The sequence below is a fragment of the Gopherus flavomarginatus genome, chromosome 9 (assembly GCF_025201925.1).
Source record: "Gopherus flavomarginatus isolate rGopFla2 chromosome 9, rGopFla2.mat.asm, whole genome shotgun sequence".
NCBI classification, from domain to species: Eukaryota; Metazoa; Chordata; order Testudines; family Testudinidae; genus Gopherus; species Gopherus flavomarginatus.
Genome location: NC_066625.1, coordinates 77,260,376 through 77,279,453, shown reverse-complemented (window position 1 = coordinate 77,279,453; position 19,078 = coordinate 77,260,376). Strand labels below are relative to the sequence as shown.

Sequence of the window (19,078 nt, the reverse complement as noted above, 5' to 3'; positions counted from 1 at the left end):
CTCACGTGTAACTTCTCTCTCCTGTAAAATCTCATTGTTTTGTTTGGGGGAGGATGAAGTGCATTTCCATAGCCTTCCAAGCTTCAGCCTCCCTGCTTCTCATTTCAGTTTCCCCTGGGTAAGGAAAATCAGAGGGCACTTAGCACATGCTATTAGTGGCCAGTCACATGACTGCTTGGAGATGCCTGCACCTCCCTCTGGAATGTGTATAAGTAGGGCTTTTGTAGCAACTATTCCTGAGGCAGAATGCAATGGATGCTCCTCTGCTGGAGGCTATTCCGTACAGAAGGAGAAAAATTAAGTGAGTTAAAAGCTTAGGGAAAGAAACAGCTGTGAAGCCCAGACTGTCCTAACCCAGCCTCTGAAATGAACATCCAGCACCCTTGGAGCTATGTTTTAACATGCTGCTACCAAACAGCAATATAGGGAAAAAAAGGTTAAGTCTGGTCATGGCTAAGACCTCGCACACAGAAGAACTGCCCTACCCTGTAACTGTTTGAGAGGCTCCATGTTCCCAAGCCAGTACCTCATCCTCAGGGGTTGAGTGAGTGTAGGAGACTGCATGACACGTGATTTAATAAAACTCACTCTGCTTTATTAGAAAGTAAGTTACAGCAGAAATGTAAAAAAAGTTACTACAAAGATATTTACAAGTCCCCCACACTTGGTGCTAGTGTCAGAAAGCAGCTCCCCCTGCTGCAGCCAATAGAGGCTTTCCCTTGGGGCGACACCAGCAGGATAAATTCCACCTAGGAGCAGGCAGGCTCCAGAACTGTAAACATAAGTCCATAGGGGTAGAGGCCCCAACCAGAGCTCTGCCATGGGAAGCTGCTGTGGATGGGGGGCAGGGAGGACTGCCCAGCTAACACTAGTGGGCTGGAGACACCAAAGTGGAGCTGACTACACCTCCTATTAGCAATTTTTCCTTGTGAAAATGTCCTAACTGCCACCCCAGTTCTCAATGAAATGCAGTATGTCTGTAGTCAAGCTGCCTAGGCAGAGCAGGAAGGTATTTACTAGCTGCACATGGCAGTGCTTGCTTCTTCCAGTGCTGGGCACAGTTGTGTTCAAAGCTTGAGTCTAGACTGGGTTTCTCCTGACATCAATCATTCCTGGATGGGAGGGCACTGGAGCAACATTGAGGCTGGCTCTGCGCAGCTCCCTCCAGGGTTTGGGCAGAGAAGCCAGGTTCCATGGCAGGGCCATGTCATGGGGCTGCCCCAGTCTCAGCAGGTACTCTGCCTCCCGCTGCTGCATCCCCTCTGGGCCCAAGGGGTTGTCACTGGGCAGCGAAGAGCGCCTCCATGTGGCTGGTAAAGGTGCATGCACCAAGTCCTTATTCTCATCCCCACACTTATGGCTTCCTTCAGTGGCAGCCAGCTGCACCTGCTGTTCCACAATACCAGTGGCCGATTCTTCACAGGTCCCAGGTACAGCAGGTGGTCTGTCCCCAGCTCCGAGCATGCATCTCTCCACTCCTGGAGAAGACAGGTGGTTAGAGAAGTAGTTCTCAGGAGAGTCACTGCTGACCCTTAGATAAGTCAGGGAAACTCAAGTGCGTGCCAGTTACAGCAAGAGATTGCTGACGGGCATCCTCTCTGCACTGAAAGGGTGGGCATGGATAACAGTCCAGAGGCAACTGCCCCGGCATAGGCTCTGCCCTGCCCCTCAAACTCTTGCTGCTACAGGAATGGGAGTTTGGTCACATGCAGGCAAATGAAAGCATGTCGGGGGGGTAAAGCTCAAGCTGCACTCCCTACCCCGACCAGCAGGGACCAGGGGTTTCCTCACCTTTGCTCTGGCCTGGGTGGCTCAGATTACTCAGCCTCTGGTTCAGCACTTGGTTTGCCCACATGTAGCGGCTCAATTCTTTTTCCAGCACTTGGATTCTTCCCTCAAACTGCAGCTTGCTACTGGCCAGCCCCTCCCCCATGTGCTCTACAAAGAGAAGGAGAGTTATTACAGGCTATGGGGCTTGGCAACTGTGCTGCAGTTGCCCTGCAAAGGGTCCATGAAGCGGAGGAGCCACTGGGCCACAGAACTCCATCATGGAAGGGTTAACTAGGGTAGGGGTATCAATGAGTCCACTTGGCTTGAGGGAAGAACAGGGTTCATCTCCATGGGTATAGGGAGACAAGGGCGTTACCTTGGCTCTGCTGGAGCAGGAACTGGATGTTCTGCTCGTGCTCCTTCTGTTGCAGGGTGAGCTGCCGGTCCATCTCCAGGCGCTGGCGCTCCACAGCCACCTCCAGCCAGTACACCAGCTGCTGCTGCTCCTCCAGCTGCATTTCCAGCTCAGAGAAAGCAATGTGCTGCCTGTGCTGATCCTCTCGCAGGGTCACCACCTGCCCCGGGCCCAAGAGCAGGCCACATGTCAAACCCTACTGAAGCCTGGAAGCTTCACTCTTCCCCACTGATCAAGTTAGTTTCTTGCTAAGGAGCAAAAAGGGCTTGGTCTTCAATAGAGCCCACCACTTCCAAAGGGCCACAGCTGCCTCACTGCCACCAGGGGGAGCCATGCAGCAGCTGACAGCAATGTCAGGTGGCCAGCTAGAGCAGAGCCCAGCTGTGGTACCCAGCACTTCTGCCCCAAACAGAGAATTTGCAACACTGGGGGCTTTTGTGTCATAGGGAAACCGGACTACAAAAGGAATAGAAGGGGGCTGCCCTCCTCACAGTAGAAAGCCAGCAAAGGACCAGGACTCCTGGGCAAAGGTACAGCAGAGTGCAGGAGGGAAATATCATTTGATTAGACACCACGATCCCAAGCTGAGAGGTGCCCTGCCCTAGCCCTCTGATCTGGATCCTACCTTATCGAAATACTTGCAGAGCAGAGCTCGGGTCTCAGAGGAGGAGAGGTAGCTGAGCTTTGCCATGAGGTTCATCTCGCACTGGGAGAGCAGGCTGGCCGAGGCCCGCAGGACCCGCTGCCTGCATGTGATTGACTCGTTCTTGTACTCGATCGCAGCATCCAGAGCCTCAATAGCCTCGTCCAGCTGGAACAGGATCCGCTCTTCCTGCCGCCCGGGGAGGAGGAAGGGAGCTGCAGTTACTCCTGGGTTAGAATGAGGGGGAGCGGAACCCACCCAGAGCAGTCAGGTTGGTGATCTGCAAGCTACACATGGGCTTCAGCCCTGCCAGGGCCCCTCCCTCTTGAGCCCCCCCTCTTATTCCACTCGTAGCCAACACACACAGAGCTCTGCCAATGCCCCTTACTACAGATGCGGGCCTCCCCTCACAGCTCTGTCCAGCCTCAGGCCTCTTCCAAGGTGACGACTGTGCTAGATTTGGAGCGACTGATGTGCAAAAATCAGGCCCATCACAGTCTTCTTCCACGTGCCCAACGTAGCTCTGAGGCTCGGCGCACAGCCCTTTGCTAGACACCCTCTCACTATCTACACAAGCTGGGGGGTGGGCCCAAAAGGCAGCTGGTTACCTCTGGGGATAGCAGGGTGCCCTGGCGTAGCTTGTTGTCTATCTCCAGCCTTTGTTTGAGCAGCTGGTCCTTCTCCTGGCGCAAGCTGTTGATCTCCTGCCGGATCTGCTGCTGATCATGGGCGCTGCCATGACGGAGCTGCCCGTTTTTCTCCGTCAGCTCCTTTTCCAGGAGTTCCAGGCGGCTGGACACCCGCACGATGTCGTCCGTCAAGGCCTGGAGCAGAAGGAGGAACAAGACCTCACCTGAGCATCTCCCCAAGGGAAACCCAGCCCCGCAACTGCCCTCCACGACATCCATGCAAGCCAAGGGCAATTAACCCAAACCACCCCCCAAGCCACTGTGAGAGGAGATTCCAAGGCAGGAGTTTAATGGAGAGGCCAATGTGGCTCAGATTAAAGGTCAGGAAAAGGCAGAGTCAGCAGAAGTCAGAGTGTGGGCACTATTCTCTACCCTAAACTCTGCTGATGCTGCCTCAGTCCAGACCACAGCCCTGACCCGGGAATCCTAGCCCCAGCCCCACCAAGGCACCTCACTCCTGCAAGCGTAGGGCAAGCACTCTCCTGCTCCCCATTCCCCAGCAGGCGCAGCTGTGTCCAAGGGACCTCCGGCATCCCACCTGGCTGGAGCGGCGTCTCTTGTTCTCCAGGCCATTCTTCTCCTGCAGCAGCGCTTCCTTTTTGGCCACTATGGCTTCCCGTTTCCTCAGCTCGTCCTCCAGCTCATCCAGGGCGCGACGCTGCTCAAGGACTTTGTCCATTTCCAGGTCCAGCCACTTCTTCTGCTCCTCAATTTTCTGATGGACAGAAAGGGAGAGAGGGAGAGGATGAGAGAAGGATGTGGTCACTGACAGGAGGGAGGTTAGGTCTGGGGTGGGCGGGGGAGGGAGACAGAAGCTTCTACTAGCTACTCCTCTGGCCCCATCACTGCAGATCTGAATCCTTCACCCCTTAATGGATTTATCCTCACACACCCCTCTGAGCTAGGGCAGTGCTCTTAACCCCAGTGTACAGAGGAGCAACTGAGGCACACAGAGGCTAAGTGACTTTCCCAAGGGCACACAGGAAGTCTGTGGCAGAATAGAGAATAGAACCCAGATTTCCTGAACAACAAGTTAATGTCCTAAGCTCCTGTCATCTGTCTGACAGACAAGGCTTCACCACAGCTGCTCCATGCCCCGGCCATTTGGGATTACTGGGGCTCAGGAGGGTCGTGGCTAGGACAGGTCACTGCACTTCAGGTCCCAGGAATATGTGGGGCCCAGAGCAGAGGCTGCATGTGAGCTTTGCCCCATGGGGAAGGAGGAACAGTGAGTGTTAGGGGATGTGGGTCAAGCTCAGTCTGTCCTTCCTGGGGGGCGATTCTAGGGACAGCTGCCAATCAAGGCATGGGGGCCAGACACCTTTGCTGACATTACCAATCTGGTGCAGGACTCCCCTAAGTGCCCACCCCATTTGAACAGGTGGGTCACTGCTACGTACCTGCTGCTGTTCCAGACTGATCACAGAGCCATTGCTGCCGCTCCTCCTTTTCCTCTGGAAAGCTGCAATTTCCTCAGTCTTGATGCGCAGGATCTTCTGATGCTGCTCGTGCTTCAGTTCCAGCTCCTGCACAGCAGGGAGCAGCCATTAGTTTGGGGGTGAAGTAGGGGGAGAACAGGTTGATCCCGAGCCCAGGAGCTCAGACTGACAGACGGGGCTGGAGCCCTCACAGCCTCAGACTCAACTCATTGGGCCAAGCTGTTACTCCAGAAAATGCAGTAACGGGCTCCCCTCTGCAACCTGCTGCTGGTGAGGACACACGGACACACACCAGCGCTACCCTCTGCCCTTGGCTGGCACCCAGGGGTCGAGCTCTTACCTTGACTCGGTGCTGCCGCTTGTGCATCTCCGTTTCCAGGCGGCGTTTCTGCTCCGTCTCCTCACGCAAGCGTCTCTGTAGCTGCCCCTGCTGCCGCCGCATCAGCTGGACGTTCCTTTCCAGCTCCCGCACCCGCTTCTCGCTCTGGGCAGACAGCGACACCAGCCTCTCCGTCACTTGCTTCTTCTCTCGCAGCACCTGCCACAGGACGGCTGCCCTTAGACTTGAGGCTAGGAAATCGGATACCACCCTGCCCTTCAGAGAACCCGACAGCCTTTAGAGAGAGAGAAAGCCCTCAACCCTACTCCTTCTACAACCCCTCCGACATAGGAGCCACAGCCCAGGGGCAAGCAAGCTGTGCTCAGCCTGAAAGTGCTTCAACTCCTCCCAGCTGGGGCAGAGAGCCGAGAACCCCGCGCTCACACTGACCCGTGCCTTGCTCTGGGCTGCTGCAACCCTCGTGCGATATTCCTGCAGTTTGCATTTCTCTCCAGCGTCCTGGGGCTCCTTCCCCTCCAGTTCCTGCAGCTGCTTCTGGCCACTGCTCAGCTCCGCTCGCACCTGCTCCGCCTCCTGCTCCAGTTCAAAGATCTTCTGGCAGTACTGTCTGTTCATGGCCTGGGCATCCTTGCCTGAAACCACCAGGGAATCCACACTGTCACCAACTGCTCTGCCCGCTCTCTTCCAGGCGGCACAGCAACACCAAGGGCCTGTATGGACCTGGCAGCTTCAGGCATTCGCCAGCCCATCAGGAGCAGCAGTTGTTGCCTTGGGACACTGGGCCGTGCTAGAATAGCCTCCGCAGGGCACCCAGGCCTGTTGCACAGGTGCATAGACAAGAAGTCACTTCCCTTTCCTGGGGATCAGATTTCCCACCCTTCTCTTGGCTCATCCTGCAGGAAGCCCCCCTGCAGCATACCACATACGCCACCAGCCCTGCTGGTCTGATCTCCAGCAATCCCTGCTCTAGCTTTTGTGACAGCTGGTCAGAGTAGATGGGGCTGGATCCTGTGACTCCTCCCCTTCTTCCAGTCAGCACCCTTCCTTACCTCAGCTCCTCCAATGAGAGGCCCTGAGGGAGCAGGAGGACAAGCCAAGAGGAAGGACCTCAACCAGTAGGTGGTGGCAGAAGCAGCACTAGCGTGGACAGAGGGGGAGCAAGATGGCTGAGGGGGGAATGTCTTATACTGCATGCAAGGGTTCAGTCAGTATTTGCTGAGGCCAGGCAAGCAGCTGGGCACAGGGTCCACTTCCCTCCTTGCTAGCAGTAAGAGCAAACCCCACACGATGCAGGCAGGGCCAGCTCCAGCTTTTTTGCTGCCCCAAACGGCGAAGCTAAGAAAAATAAATAAATAAAATAAAGCCGTGATAGGTGGCACTTCGGCGGCAGCTCTACTGTGCTGCTTCATTCTTCAGCAGCAATTCGGCGGCGGGTCCTTCCCTCCAAGCTGGAGTGAGGGACCCGCTGCCGAATTGCCGCCGAAGACCGGAAGGTGCTGCCCCTTTCCGTTGGCCGCCCCAAGCGCCTGCTTCCTTTGCTGGTGCCCGGAGCTGGCCCTGATCCAGGAAGTGGGGCTATGCGCATGGTAACAAGTATGGCAGGGAAGGTCACTCAGCGCACTGCGAACCTGGCCTACTGGGGAAGGCGCACAGGGAGGGAAGCAGAGTTGGAGGAACAGAGGGAACAATGTCCCTCCAGGAGAGAAGACAGGTAGAGATTCAGCACCTCCTCCCATACGTGTAATCCCAAGAGCCCTCAAGCCTCCCTGGCAGGAACATCACCACACCAGCAGCTCTGCACCTGTTTTGAGGAGCTCTGCGATGAGCTCCTCCTTCATGCGAATGTTTATTGCAAGCTCCCGGATCTTCTGCTGGGCCTGCACCAGCCGCCGCTCTGAGTCCTTCCCTGAAAGGTCTTCCCTGGGACCAGCCAGCTCCCTCCTCCTGCAGGCCTCTGCAACATAGAGCGAGCCTGCTTCAGGACCTTGCCCAGGAAGCTGCCGTCCCAAAAGCAAGGTGGAGAGGGGACATCAAGCCAATAATGCTATGGCCCAGATCTGGCGGAATGCTGTCCATTGTTGCCCTCATCTTTAAGACACCGCTACAGCCCTCAAAGACTACAGATCCCAGCACAGAATCATAGAATATCAGGGTTGGAAGGGACCTCAGGGGGTTATCTAGTCAACCCCCTGCTCAAAGCAGGACCAATTCCCAACTATTATTTTTTTTGCCCCAGACCCCTAAATGGCCCCCTCAAGGATTGAACTCACAATCCTGAGTTTAGCAGGCCAATGCTCAAACCACTGAGCTATCCCTCCCATGTGGCTGGGCCACCATCTGCTCCGTTCTGCACTAGTCATGGTAGCCCTCAGGCTCTGGCCTAGGTTGGACCATATGGATGCCCCTGCACCACCCTTTTTTTCCAGAGCAGAGCACATGGCAGCAGTGAGGAGCCCAGACAACAGGGGCTGAGGGCATCACCAGCTTTCAGAAGATTCCTCCCCAGGATACAGTCTCCACTTACCTTTGGGCAGCTCCGGGGGCTCCTCTTGCATGGGCAACGAGTTGCCTCTGCTCTGCTCCTCACATCCCTTGCCGGAAACGTCCTTCTTGCTCCAGCTTCGGATCCCATTTCTAGAATAGCATCAGATCAGTTTAGCTGGGTGCAGGCTCAGCTACAGCTGAGGGAAGAAGGAACCTGCTACAAGCCTGCCACGTGGCACTAGCCCAACAGAGAGGGACGAGGCTGCCCCTGTGCTCTGTGGGAACGGGTTCCAGAGGGGCTGGGATCAGAAAGGAAGCAGCAGACTCAAATCCAGCTCAGTCCATTTCCCACTGGACAGGTGCTCACATCCTCCAAGCCAGCAGCTGACCAAGGGCTGAATGGCCCCAGAGATGGAGCTCAACTCTAAAAATGGCCCTCCAAATCAGGGCCGAGAGACAGAAGGAGAAAGCTTGAGCTGCCCCTGCCTGTGCTGTGCAGGGTGGACTCAGTCTCCGGGGCCATCAGGCCAGCACCTCTGCCCTCCGCCAGCACCAGCCTCACCAAGCAGTTAGACGCTAATCTGCTGTTCGGCCATTACAAACACACGTGCTTTTCCTGACTCTTCCGGTTTGGCTTCTGTAGTTCTACAAGTGCCTCTCGGGCTTAGGGGACATGGCACCCGCCTGGCTAAGGGCTCCAAAGTGACTCATTTCGAGCCAGTCCAATTCCTGGTGCAGGAGTCTCTGGCTGGCAGTGGGACAAGTCCTTAATCAGGGGAAGCAGACATGGTGTTCAGTGAGCAGCCCTAGCCGACGTTCACGTGTGTGCAGCCTCCACTCACCTGCGCTGGTGCAGGGACCGTTTCTGCTCCCCCTCTTCCTCCCAGGATGGCTCAGAGTCCTCACTGCTCTCCCTCATCTGCATCACAGCTTTGGCCTCCAGCCCGCAGGCACGGCTTTGGCAACGCAACACCAGGTCCTCCCCCAGGTGGGATCGGCTGCTGCTGAGCTGCTCGGGAGGGGATGGGGAAAGGGTCACACATGGAAAGATGGACACACTGCACAAAGGCCAGGGCTCAGGAGGGGGCACTGAGTTATAAAGAAGGGAGACAATGTGCAGCTCAGTGGCTTTGTGGGCAGGGCTGGTGAGTTCCTGGACCCAGCCAGCTGCTCCCAGCTGTGCAGCACACGAGGCTTTACCTGCAGTCTGAGCTCAGGATGCAACGTGCAAGTGCTCAAACTTGGCTGAAACCAGTTTTTCCCCAAACTGAGCAAAGGCTCCACAGCAGGGAGGACAACACCCACGCCCAGGACCGAGTTAGAGACTGACCGTGGGAAAGGCCAGCTCCTCTGGTCAGGGGAGCCAGCCCTTCCCAAGAGCAAGCACTTCCACACCCACCTTTCCACAATGGACTCTCCTGCTCGACTGGCCCAGGCTGAGGCCATGGGACCGCGCGGTATCCAGTGGAGCTGTGTGAGGTCTCTGGGCGAGCTCCACCAGGTGAACGTTCTGCAGCAGCTCGGGCACCTGCAGGTTTGACATCGCCATCTCCAGGCGCACGTGTAGCTCCGAGATGGCATCCTGCTGCTCCTGCAACTTATCACTCTGAAAAACAACAGAATATGGGGTTTCCCCCGCGCATCTCTCAGGCCTGCTGCTAGCACAGTACAAACAGGACATGCTGCACTCTCCCTGATTGCCCGCCCCCGCTGTCTGTGCCATCCAGAAAAGGGGTAGCAGATTAATAGGAGAGATGAGATAGGCAGGGATATTTGGCTGGGTTTGGGGAGGAGGGAGCACTAAAAACCCAACAGGAAAATCCCACTCCAGAAGGGAGAATCTACAGCACAGGCCAGGCAGCATTTGAAATTAAAGACTCCCTAGCTGGACCCAGTCCCTGAGGAATAAAGGTGTGATGAAGGTTGAAAAGGGAGGGTGCAGGGAGGGTTTGCCCATCAGGACAGAGAGGTGCAGGTTGCAAGCAACAGGAAGGGGAGAGGATGGCTGGGTCAGAGATTCCCCTGGGCCTGGGCAGAGGCCAGCAGTACCTGCAGTTTGTACTGCTCCATGGCATCCTCCAGGGCAGCTAGGAAGTCACGGTTCTCCTCCTCCAGACGCTCCACCTGTCTCTGCAGCTGGGCCAGGTGCTCATCTCTGGCTTCCTCACATGCTTTCTCTGTGCTCACCTGCCCCCGGGGAAGGGAAGAGAGACAGCATCACTAACCCCCCAAACGTCACTGTGCGCCTCTCCCTACCCCACACGCGGCACAAACAGGTATGTCTGCTGTACGGTGTCCCACCAGTCAGACACAAAGACTTATTCACTCCTCCCCCTGTGATTGGGGTGACAGGCCCGAGAGGAGAGATGTTATTTAGACCGTTACTAAATCAGGCTGCACTGGGGGATGCTGCTGGGAGGGAAGAGTTGCAGTGCAGGCCATTCCCTCTGCAGGATGCGCTCAGTGGGCGTCCCCCAACACACGCACTCCCGCCCCGACTCATTGAAATATCTTCTCTAGCTCTACAGCTGCTTTTCCCACCAGAGGAGTAGGTATGTTCCAAATGACATTTAAAGCTAGTTTAATTTCACATTTAAAAAAAATCCCACTGGTACCCAGCCACCGTTCTGCCTTGCTACCGTCTGCCAGCAGGATCCAGCCTTTTCCTTGGCCACACTCCTTGTGTGGATGCTGCTTTCCACCCCAACAGCAGCTGCCATTCAGTGGGGAGGCAGGCGGGAGGGACCTCAGAGGGACTGGGAAGCTTTCCTAGTTGATGTCTGAGAAACACTTTGTCCTCTGTGGAGGACAGGGACTGCTGAGTTATTCAGAGGGAACCGAAACTGAACCTAGGTCTCCCAAGTCCCAGGCTAGCCCTAACCATTGGCCCATACTACTCCCCTCTACTCCAGGAGGCTACGCCCACCCACAGATGGGCTCTAATGAGGGCCTAATACAGAGACAACCGCATCTCAATCTCTTCTTTCCCTCTGCCAATGCAGCTTTTCCTTTACTGTCGTCCCCAGGTACTTCCTAGCACTCTGCTCTGGCACCAAGCATCACAGCCTGTATAGCCTGGCCTGAGGCAGGTGATACCGTACTGAAACTTCTCACTGCCCAGTGCCCAAACAAGGCTGACACCCCAATACCTGAGTCCGTGGCGACTTTGAGCCTTGTGCCTTGGGGTGCCGATCCTCTGCTGAGGTGCTCTCAATGCCACTATCCAGTCCAGAGGCAGAGGTCAGCTCGCTCCTCTCACTCTCAACCGCACACAACCACTCCTTCACCCGCAGGATCTGCTCCATGGTCAAGTTGCCCTCCCCCTGCAGTTCCATCAGGAGCTGGTAGGCAGCGTCTGTGCATGTCCTGTAGTGAGCGCACTCTGCCAGCATGCGGGCCTGGTGCTCTTGTGGGCACCGCTTGGCTGTGTCGGAGCGGTTTATGATACGGGTCTCCGAGCGGTGCCGCTGCTCCAGCGCCCTCTGTAGGTTCTTTATTTGAAGCTGCAGCTCCTCCACGTGCTCCGCCTCCCTGCGGCAGTTCACCATGGCCTTGTTCTTGATGTTCTGAGCTCGGCTGGCATAGTTCAGCGTGTTGAGACTCTCATCGAAGTCAGAGGAGGAAGGGCTGACACAGGCGATCATGACAGTCTGGGCATTCCCCCCAAGGGAGTCTTTCAGGATCCTAAGGAGAAGAGCGGAGACATCAGATCCGAGCTAGGGGCAGCAGCCCACACTACAGCAGACATGCCAGGGGCTGACAGGGTATTCACAGCACCACCCCTCTGACAGGGTAAACCCCGGGGTACGAAATACTTTCCCATTAACTCAGTGCTGGGGAAAGGGGCCAAGACAACAGCCCTGAGTTCCTGTATGTTCCTACGGGAGAGGGAGAGCACAGCCTGAAGCACTGCAAGCATCCCTCATGCTGACCTCTGGTGAAAATGCCTCCAGTGCAGCAGCCAATTCTGGGGGTAAGAGGGACTCCAATAACCTCTGCTGGGCATGCCAACAAGGGGGCCGGTTATGTGACCCTGTCCGGGCTAGGAACGACTGAGACCACCTTCCTTCACACAGGCCCCAAACTGCCAACTGATGGGAGCATCTGCTAGTCACTGCTAGACAGGAACGGACAGGAGCCTCCATATCCCACAGCAGCACAGGCCATCCAGCCTAAGGTTTTACGGTGCAGCAGCATTGGACCAAGCTGGACTTTCACGCTTATCCTTGGCTCCCTGCTTCTCAGAGACCCCTCCAGCCATATAGGATGGACTGACAGGCCTGGATACCTGTGGCTGTTTGGAGAGATGGCCTGCGGACCCCTTCAGAACCAGTCACAGAGCCTCCAAGCGAGAGCAGCAGGGACAAGAGACCCGGCAAATTAAACTGTGGCCGCCACCAACCCTGACTGGGCAAGGGTGGCCAAGACCCAGCCAAACCCCTCGGCATGCTGGGAAGGAGTAAAGAAGGCTGGTGTCCTTGCTACGGGGCTAAAAGAGCACCAGCCAGATGAGCAGAGTGATGTGGGTGGCCCAGGCACCATGGGATACCTGGTGATTTTGGAATCCCTGTAGGGAATGTGGCTGCATTTCCTGCGGGGGTCTCCCAAGGCACTGATCACATTGCCCAGAGCCAGCAGGCCACTGTTGATCTGGATACTCTCCTTCAGGCGCTCCCCTGTGTTTCCAGTCTTCACCACCCGCTCTGAGCCCGCTAGGTCTACAAAGTGGAATTTGGAAGCCAGGACTTGGCCGGAGGCCAGGGCTGAGGCCCTGTCATGGAGGGTGAGTTGAGTGAGCCGGCCGGCACTGCGCCGCTGCTCCATGGTTACTGTGAAGATGGTGTGCGAACGGCTCGACTGTGTGTTGATGTGGGTGGCTCCCGTGTGCTTGACCGTGTTGCCCATTTCCAGCAGGCTCAGGACCTCATCCAGCCCGTCCACTTCTGTTTCCTTCACCCCATACAGCACTGCAACGAGACAAACATGGCAGTGACGGCGCTGGCATGGATACTCATACACTGCCAGGGAAAGCCACACAAAGAGACAGCTAGGATGTTCAGCAGGGGTGGAAGGGCAGTTGGGACTCTCCCAGAGTAACTCCCAAAAGGGAAATCTGTTTCCCACCCAAAGAGTTTTCCTCCAGTCAGCAGGGTACACCGATTTGTTATTGTAGGGTTGCTTGAAAGGGCCAGACCGTGCATCCAGCTAATTCATCATGGGCCACGCCTCCGCATTCAGCCTTAGACATCTATTTTAAGCAACCAACGTGGGCTCATTTGTTTGGGGGACAAACCCTTCCACCCCAGCCTCACCAAATAAATAATGGGCATAACAAAGATGTAGTGAAGCAGAAAAATGAGGTTGCTGAGCTACCCTTGGGAACAGCCTCAGGACTGAAATGTTGGTCCCGATCGCATACAATCACTTTGGAGGCCTCCACAGCACACCCCAGCTCAGCTTCTCAGAGCCCACGCTGCCTGAAAAAGGCGGGGGCCATAAATCTTAAGTGTTGCTAAAAATGGAGACCTGCACCCTGAGGGTGTCACTTTTAGACCCCTTCCATGCCGACTGCTGCCATCCCCATCACACGGTGCTGCTGGAACCCAGTAATTCCAGAGGGAAAGGATCAGAGACATCAGACAGCAGAGCAGCACTGAACTAAAGCCGGTGTCTCATCCAATATTGTCCTAGCAATGCCAAATGCCCTTCAAATATTCCATTAGCCTAAGAGAATATGTAATCCGGAGCTGCTCCTAGAAGACAGGGAATCCACCCCAAGGCTAGTGTGGGTTTGTTTGGCCACAATTACTTTCTGTGCATAAGGTAACTACTGGGCACGTGGCTAGTGTTCAAAGGTGAGAGCCCAGTGCAGATGGGGCTATAGGAAAGCTCTCCACGCACTGTTCAGCAGAGCCTGTTAGCCAAGGTCAGCTGCATGGACAGCAAGTGAGATCTCAGGTGCTAGGAGACTTCCTTTTGCCCCCACGTTAAATGGCCACCTGTGAAATGCATTTCCAGCCCCAGGGGACCTGCACAGCTGGGTTACTGAAGATGTTGGAAGGGATGTTGCTCCACCCACATTTGGAAAAAAAGGCCCTTAGATAAAGCTGGGATCCCCCAGTCAGAGAATATATTATGCCCTGTATTCAGTAACTGCATGCTATAGTAGCCAAAAACCTGAGTCCCAGCCATAAGTTTCATAGTAAGGGCTGGGGGAGAGTAATGGAGCCAATCGCTCCTTTGTCAGGGCAGAAGCACGATGCACTGCTTTGCAGGAACACACGTCCAGCCCTGGCCACAGGAGGAGAGTCTAAGAGCAGTCACATGTACCAATATTGCCCTTGTCATCCTCACGGATCTGGATGTCCTTGCTGGCTGTTTCCACTTGCAGCAGGTCCTGGAACTCCTCCTTATACACCTCCAGGTAGGAGACTCTGACTGTGTAGTCAATCAGGTCATTCTCATCAATGAGTTTGAAGGTCTCAGCCATGGCACGTGGGATGATGCCCTGCTCATCCTCATTGATGGAAGCTGGCAGGGAGAGACAGACACAATCACCAGAAGCAGCGGATGCCCAGAAAGCCAACTCCAGTGTTATGTGCAGCAAGGGGCAATCAAAGCAGAGCACATCTCATGCCGCAAGGACAGTATGCCACAGGGAACAGCTTCACATCATCCCATGTGCTCAGCAGTGAGGGTCCATATTAAAGGCCCCAAGGAGCACTTCTCATAGGAGGTCCTAGGGTCCTTGTCAAAAATTCCCCTCAACCCACTGTTGCATTCCTGCTGCCCTCATAGTGCATCTTAGGGTATGTCTTCACAGTACAGTTAACCTAACCTGGGTGTGAGTATTCCCACAGCCAAACTATGCCCATGTCCTCACTGTTTCTGCACTTGCCTTGTGTCTGGAGGCATATCCTACATTTCTTTGTACTGAGATGTTCTAGGACTCATTCCCAGCCAGTTGTGTCAACTGCAGCAAAATTTGTCTGTCTTTTGGGAGGAATTGTGGGAAGGCACTGGAGGATTATCAACACTCGAGTGATTTAGCCTGAATCCTCTCTGCAAAATGGACAGGCTGCAGCCTAAGTGAAAGCAAGGTCTGGGCTCTAACCCACACCCCTAGCCATGTAAAATAGTCCAGGTTTAACCTTGGTCAGAGATTTTTCTGTGTGGGAAGTCCTCTGGGGATTGGGCTAAAATGTAGTGAAGAACCCAGGTTAACTGTGCAGTGAAGACATATCGGTGGTGGTACTGCATGTATGGAGTTGTAAAGTGCTTTCTTAAGGAGAGAAAAGTAAATTATAATATCTGTAGGTTGCAAACATTATAGTTGAGGCTGAAATGTGATTTCCTTTGAATCCAGCACCACTCAGAACTTCCTTCAATAAAAAAGAATGTTCTTCTGGGCTGAGAATTTCTTTAAATTAAATTAAGTTTTACATTGATTTTTTTGGGGGGGTGGGAGTCTCCAATATCCCCAAACAATCTGAAGTTATAAGCCTCAAAGTTGGCATGAAGACTCCTAACTGCAAAAGGAAAAATCAAGCCAAGCTTGAACACAATTCAGTGTTTTTACAGCTATCTTTCTGCACACGCGCAGTAAATATTTTAAGGAGCCTTAGGTACCAAAACAGCCAACCCTTCAGTATAAAAGCATTTATGGGAACTGAACAGCGGAAGCTCAAGAAAAGGGGGAAAAGGAAATTGCAACAACAAAAAACTACAATGAAATTAAATGCAAAACTCCTGTTAAGGCTGAGTTAGGGCATGTTTCACTTAAACAGCTATAGCAGTACTGCTGTAGCATGTCAGCACTGCTGTAGCATGTCAGCATAGACACTTGCTACAGCGGCAGGAGGGGTTCTCCCATCGCTCTAGTTCAGGGGTAGGCAACCTATGGCACACATGCCGCCTTCGGCATGCGAGCTGATTTTCAGTGGCACTCACACTGCCCAGGTCCTGGCCACTGGTCCGGGGGTGCTCTGCATTTTAATTTAATTTTAAATGAAGCTTCTTAAACACTTTAAAAACCTTATTTACTTTGCATACAACAATAGTTATATATTATAGACTTATAGAAAGAGACCTTCTAAAAATGCTAAAATGTATTACTGGCACACAAAACCTTAAATTAGAGTAAATAAATGAAGACTCGGCACACCACTGCTGAAAGGTGCCGACCCCTGCTCTAGTTAATCCAACCTCCCTGAGAGACAGTAGCTAGATTGATGGAAGAATTCTTCCGTTGACCTAGCACTGTCCATACTGGGGGTTGGGTCGGCATCTCTGAGGGGTGTGGATTTTTCACACTCCAAGATATGTAGCTATGCTGATGTAAGTTTTTAGTGTAGAACAGCTCTGAGAAATAAAGGAAGCAAGGCTCAGGAAAGTCAAAGGTGAAGACACCCTTAGAAAATCACAAAATCTCCTTGCTTGACCTTCCCAAGATAACCAAGTGGCAACCATACTTCATGTGCTGCTCAAACAGAGTTACTGATCTTAAGCCAGTGGATGAATAGTTTTGCAAAAGTTACATCAGGTTCCTATGGGAATATTGCATCAGACACAGAAAAATACTATGTATGTGCAGTGTTTAGTTTTGCAGCTAAACATAAAAGCTTACTATCAACTGGGCACCAGAAAGAGATGTGTCCTCTCTTGGTACAGGTGTAGGACAAGCAGTATGGCCAAGCTGAGGAGCCTTTGAATTTTCTCAACTTTTTGCCTGCTTCATTTCTCAGCCTTGAGGTTGCACTATCACCAGCTTTTCATGCTATTATTACTAAACTAGCCCAAAAAATCCTGTCTGCCCTGCTCACAGCCAGGCCCTGGGCAGTGGGTGGGGGAGGGAACCATTGCTACACATGCATGAAGGTGGGACAAGACTAGGAATGTGCTACTTCTCCAGATACTCACAGATACTTGCTTCCCCAATGGTGTAGGTTTTGCCCGAGCCTGTCTGGCCATAAGCAAACACTGTAACATTGAAGCCTTCAAAGAAGGCCTCGACCAGCGGCTGCACGCAGGCGCCATATACCGACTCCTGGTTTGAGGATTCAGTGAAGACAGCATCAAAGTGGAAATGGCGGTTACGCCCCAGGGTCACCTCATTGGTCTCTGGGTCCCCGTGCAGGCAGGCCTCGTGTCCATGCAACAGCTCCTTGGGCAGCAGGGGTCGAATGCGCACAGCTACTCTGACGGGAGTCTCCTCAGCTCGAGACTGGGCCTCAGCTTTCAGACCCATAGTCAGCAATTGCAGCAAAGTCAGGAGAGCCCCAAGCCAAGTGCAGGCACCATCTCTCTGCCCACATGCTGTAAGGAGAGAAGCTGGGTTAATGTTGATTCATGCCAGAATTGCCTCTGAGCAACCATCAAGAAAGGTTCCTGATGATCTGATTGAGGGATGCAGAGTGGAGCTGGAAAAATTCCAGGATCCAGCTACCCAGTGTCAGTGCAGGGCTAGGGCCTACTGTACATTTACTAGAGCTTTATCCAGCCTTGTTTCACACATCCTTAGGTCTGGGGCTCCCACGCATTTCTTGGGGGCCATTCCCCAGCCAGCTCACCCCAGAGCCAGGACTTTATCCCCTAGTCAGTCTGCATTTCCCCGTTGTGCATCTCCTCCAGCTCCCCATGCCTCCGTACCTGGAGTTCATCCACTTCACCTTGACTCTGCTCTGGTGACATGTAGGTCACTCCCTTCCCCCCCCCATCTGATTAAAGTGGGGACAGGCTGGGGACATGGGCACAACTGGTAACCTGTGCCTCTTGGTGCCACCTACCAAGGCCTCTGGGCACCACCACTAACCAGGAGGGCAGCGCTCTCCATAACTACCCAGGCCCTAGCAAATCCCCACCCCCGCACGTACACACAGGCCCTTAAATCTCCCCGGGGCTTCGGGTGGCGGCTGGGGGGAGTGCTGGAGTCCCCCCCGATGGGACAGCAAGGTGGGCGGAGCGGGTCACCACGCTGAGCCCAGGGCAGTGGCGGGGGGGGTCATGCTGGGCCTGTACCCCCCTGGCAGGGCACTGGGTGCTGGGCATGACGGGGATACCGGGCTGAGCCCCCGGGAAGCCCCGCCCCGGGGACGATCTGGAGCCGCGGCGCTGAGCCCAGGCAGCCCCCGCACTCACCCCTCGGGCCGGCCGGACAGTAACAAGCCCCAGGGCCGGCGCAGGGGCCTGGCGCACGGGGATGGCGTCAGGCGCAGGCCCCGGGCTGGGGGGTCCCGAGTCCCGTCCCGCCCCGCCCCGCGAGCACCGCCCCCATGAGGGGCGTCAACTCCGCCAGCGCGGCCCGGCCCGGCCCGTGGAAGGGGCAGTGTTCCCGGCTGGGCATCGACGTGATCCCCTCGCAGCGTCACACCCCAGCGTCATCGGACCCCCGCCCTGCTGGCCCCCAATCCCTGTCATCCCTCTCCAGGGTCATCATCGCCCCCCCGTCCTGTCATCCCTCTCCAGGGTCATCATCTCCAACCCCCCAGCCCTGCCACCCCTCTCCAGGGTCATCTCCCACCCCCCCGTCCCGCCATCCCCCCCAGCCTTGTCATCCCTCTCCAGGGTCATCATCGCCCCCCCGTCCCGCCATCCCTCTCCAGGGTCATCTCCCACCCCCCCGTCCCGCCATCCCTCTCCAGGGTCATCATCGCCCCCCCGTCCCGTCATCCCTCTCCAGGGTCATCATCGCCCCCCCGTCCCGCCATCCCTCTCCAGGGTCATCTCCCACCCCCCCCATCCTGTCATCCCTCTCCCACCGCTCAGTCCTGCCACCCCCCCCCCAGCCTTGTCATCCCTCTCCAGGATCATCATCTCCAACCCCCCAGCCCTGCCACCCCTCTCCAGGGTCATCTTCCACCCCCCAGTCCTGCCCCCCCCCCGCCCCCAGCCTTGTCATCCCTCTCCAGGGTCATCTCCCACCCCCCCCCCCCCGCGTCCTGCCATCCCCCCCAGCCTTGTCATCCCTCTCCAGGGTCATCTCCCACCCCCCCCGCGTCCTGCCATCCCCCCCAGCCTTGTCATCCCTCTCCAGGGTCATCTCCCACCCCCCCCATCCTGTCATCCCTCTCCCACCCCCCAGTCCTGCCACCCTCCCCCCAGCCTTGTCATCCCTCTCCAGGATCATCATCTCCAACCCCCCAGCGGTGCCACCCCTCTCCAGGGTCATCTCCCACCCCCCCCCCCGCGTCCTGCCATCCCCCCCAGCCTTGTCATCCCTCTCCAGGGTCATCTCCCACCCCCCCATCCTGTCATCCCTCTCCCACCCCCCAGTCCTGCCACCCTCCCCCCAGCCTTGTC

At 55.4% G+C, this 19,078-nt stretch overlaps 1 protein-coding gene across 4 annotated transcripts; it reads right to left on the bottom strand.

Annotated features, from left to right (window-relative positions):
* Positions 1-7: 7 nt before the first annotated feature.
* Positions 8-18,016, bottom strand: KIF7 (kinesin family member 7). 4 transcript variants are annotated; one of them, XM_050967796.1, is made up of 19 exons: positions 17,918-18,016; positions 16,700-17,095; positions 14,111-14,311; positions 12,330-12,747; positions 10,930-11,464; positions 9,830-9,967; positions 9,180-9,386; positions 8,623-8,789; positions 7,821-7,930; positions 7,098-7,250; positions 5,726-5,928; positions 5,297-5,494; positions 4,918-5,043; positions 4,056-4,232; positions 3,437-3,652; positions 2,811-3,017; positions 2,147-2,345; positions 1,792-1,938; positions 8-114 (listed from the first exon to the last, which is right to left on the bottom strand). In XM_050967796.1, exons 2-19 carry the CDS (start codon positions 17,025-17,027, stop codon positions 32-34), a joined length of 3,813 nt encoding a protein of 1,270 aa, XP_050823753.1. In that variant the 5' UTR covers positions 17,028-17,095; positions 17,918-18,016; the 3' UTR covers positions 8-31. The 4 variants fall into 4 exon arrangements, with proteins under 4 accessions (XP_050823753.1, XP_050823751.1, XP_050823752.1 ...); XM_050967794.1 differs by lacking the exon at positions 8-114 and adding an exon at positions 574-1,478; XM_050967795.1 differs by lacking the exon at positions 8-114 and adding an exon at positions 574-1,478 and having other exon boundaries at positions 14,135-14,311.
* Positions 18,017-19,078: the final 1,062 nt, after the last annotated feature.

Excerpts from the sequence above, each read along its gene's own strand:
- KIF7 (XM_050967794.1), bottom strand. The coding sequence starts at position 17,027 with ATGGGTCTGAAAGCTGAGGCCCAGTCTCGAGCTGAGGAGACTCCCGTC. Across the intron at positions 9,387-9,829 it reads TGGAGCAGTACAAACTGCAG|AGTGATAAGTTGCAGGAGCA; the intron begins GTACTGCTGGCC and ends GTTGTTTTTCAG. Across the intron at positions 2,346-2,810 it reads TCTGCAAGTATTTCGATAAG|GTGGTGACCCTGCGAGAGGA; the intron begins GTAGGATCCAGA and ends GGCCCGGGGCAG.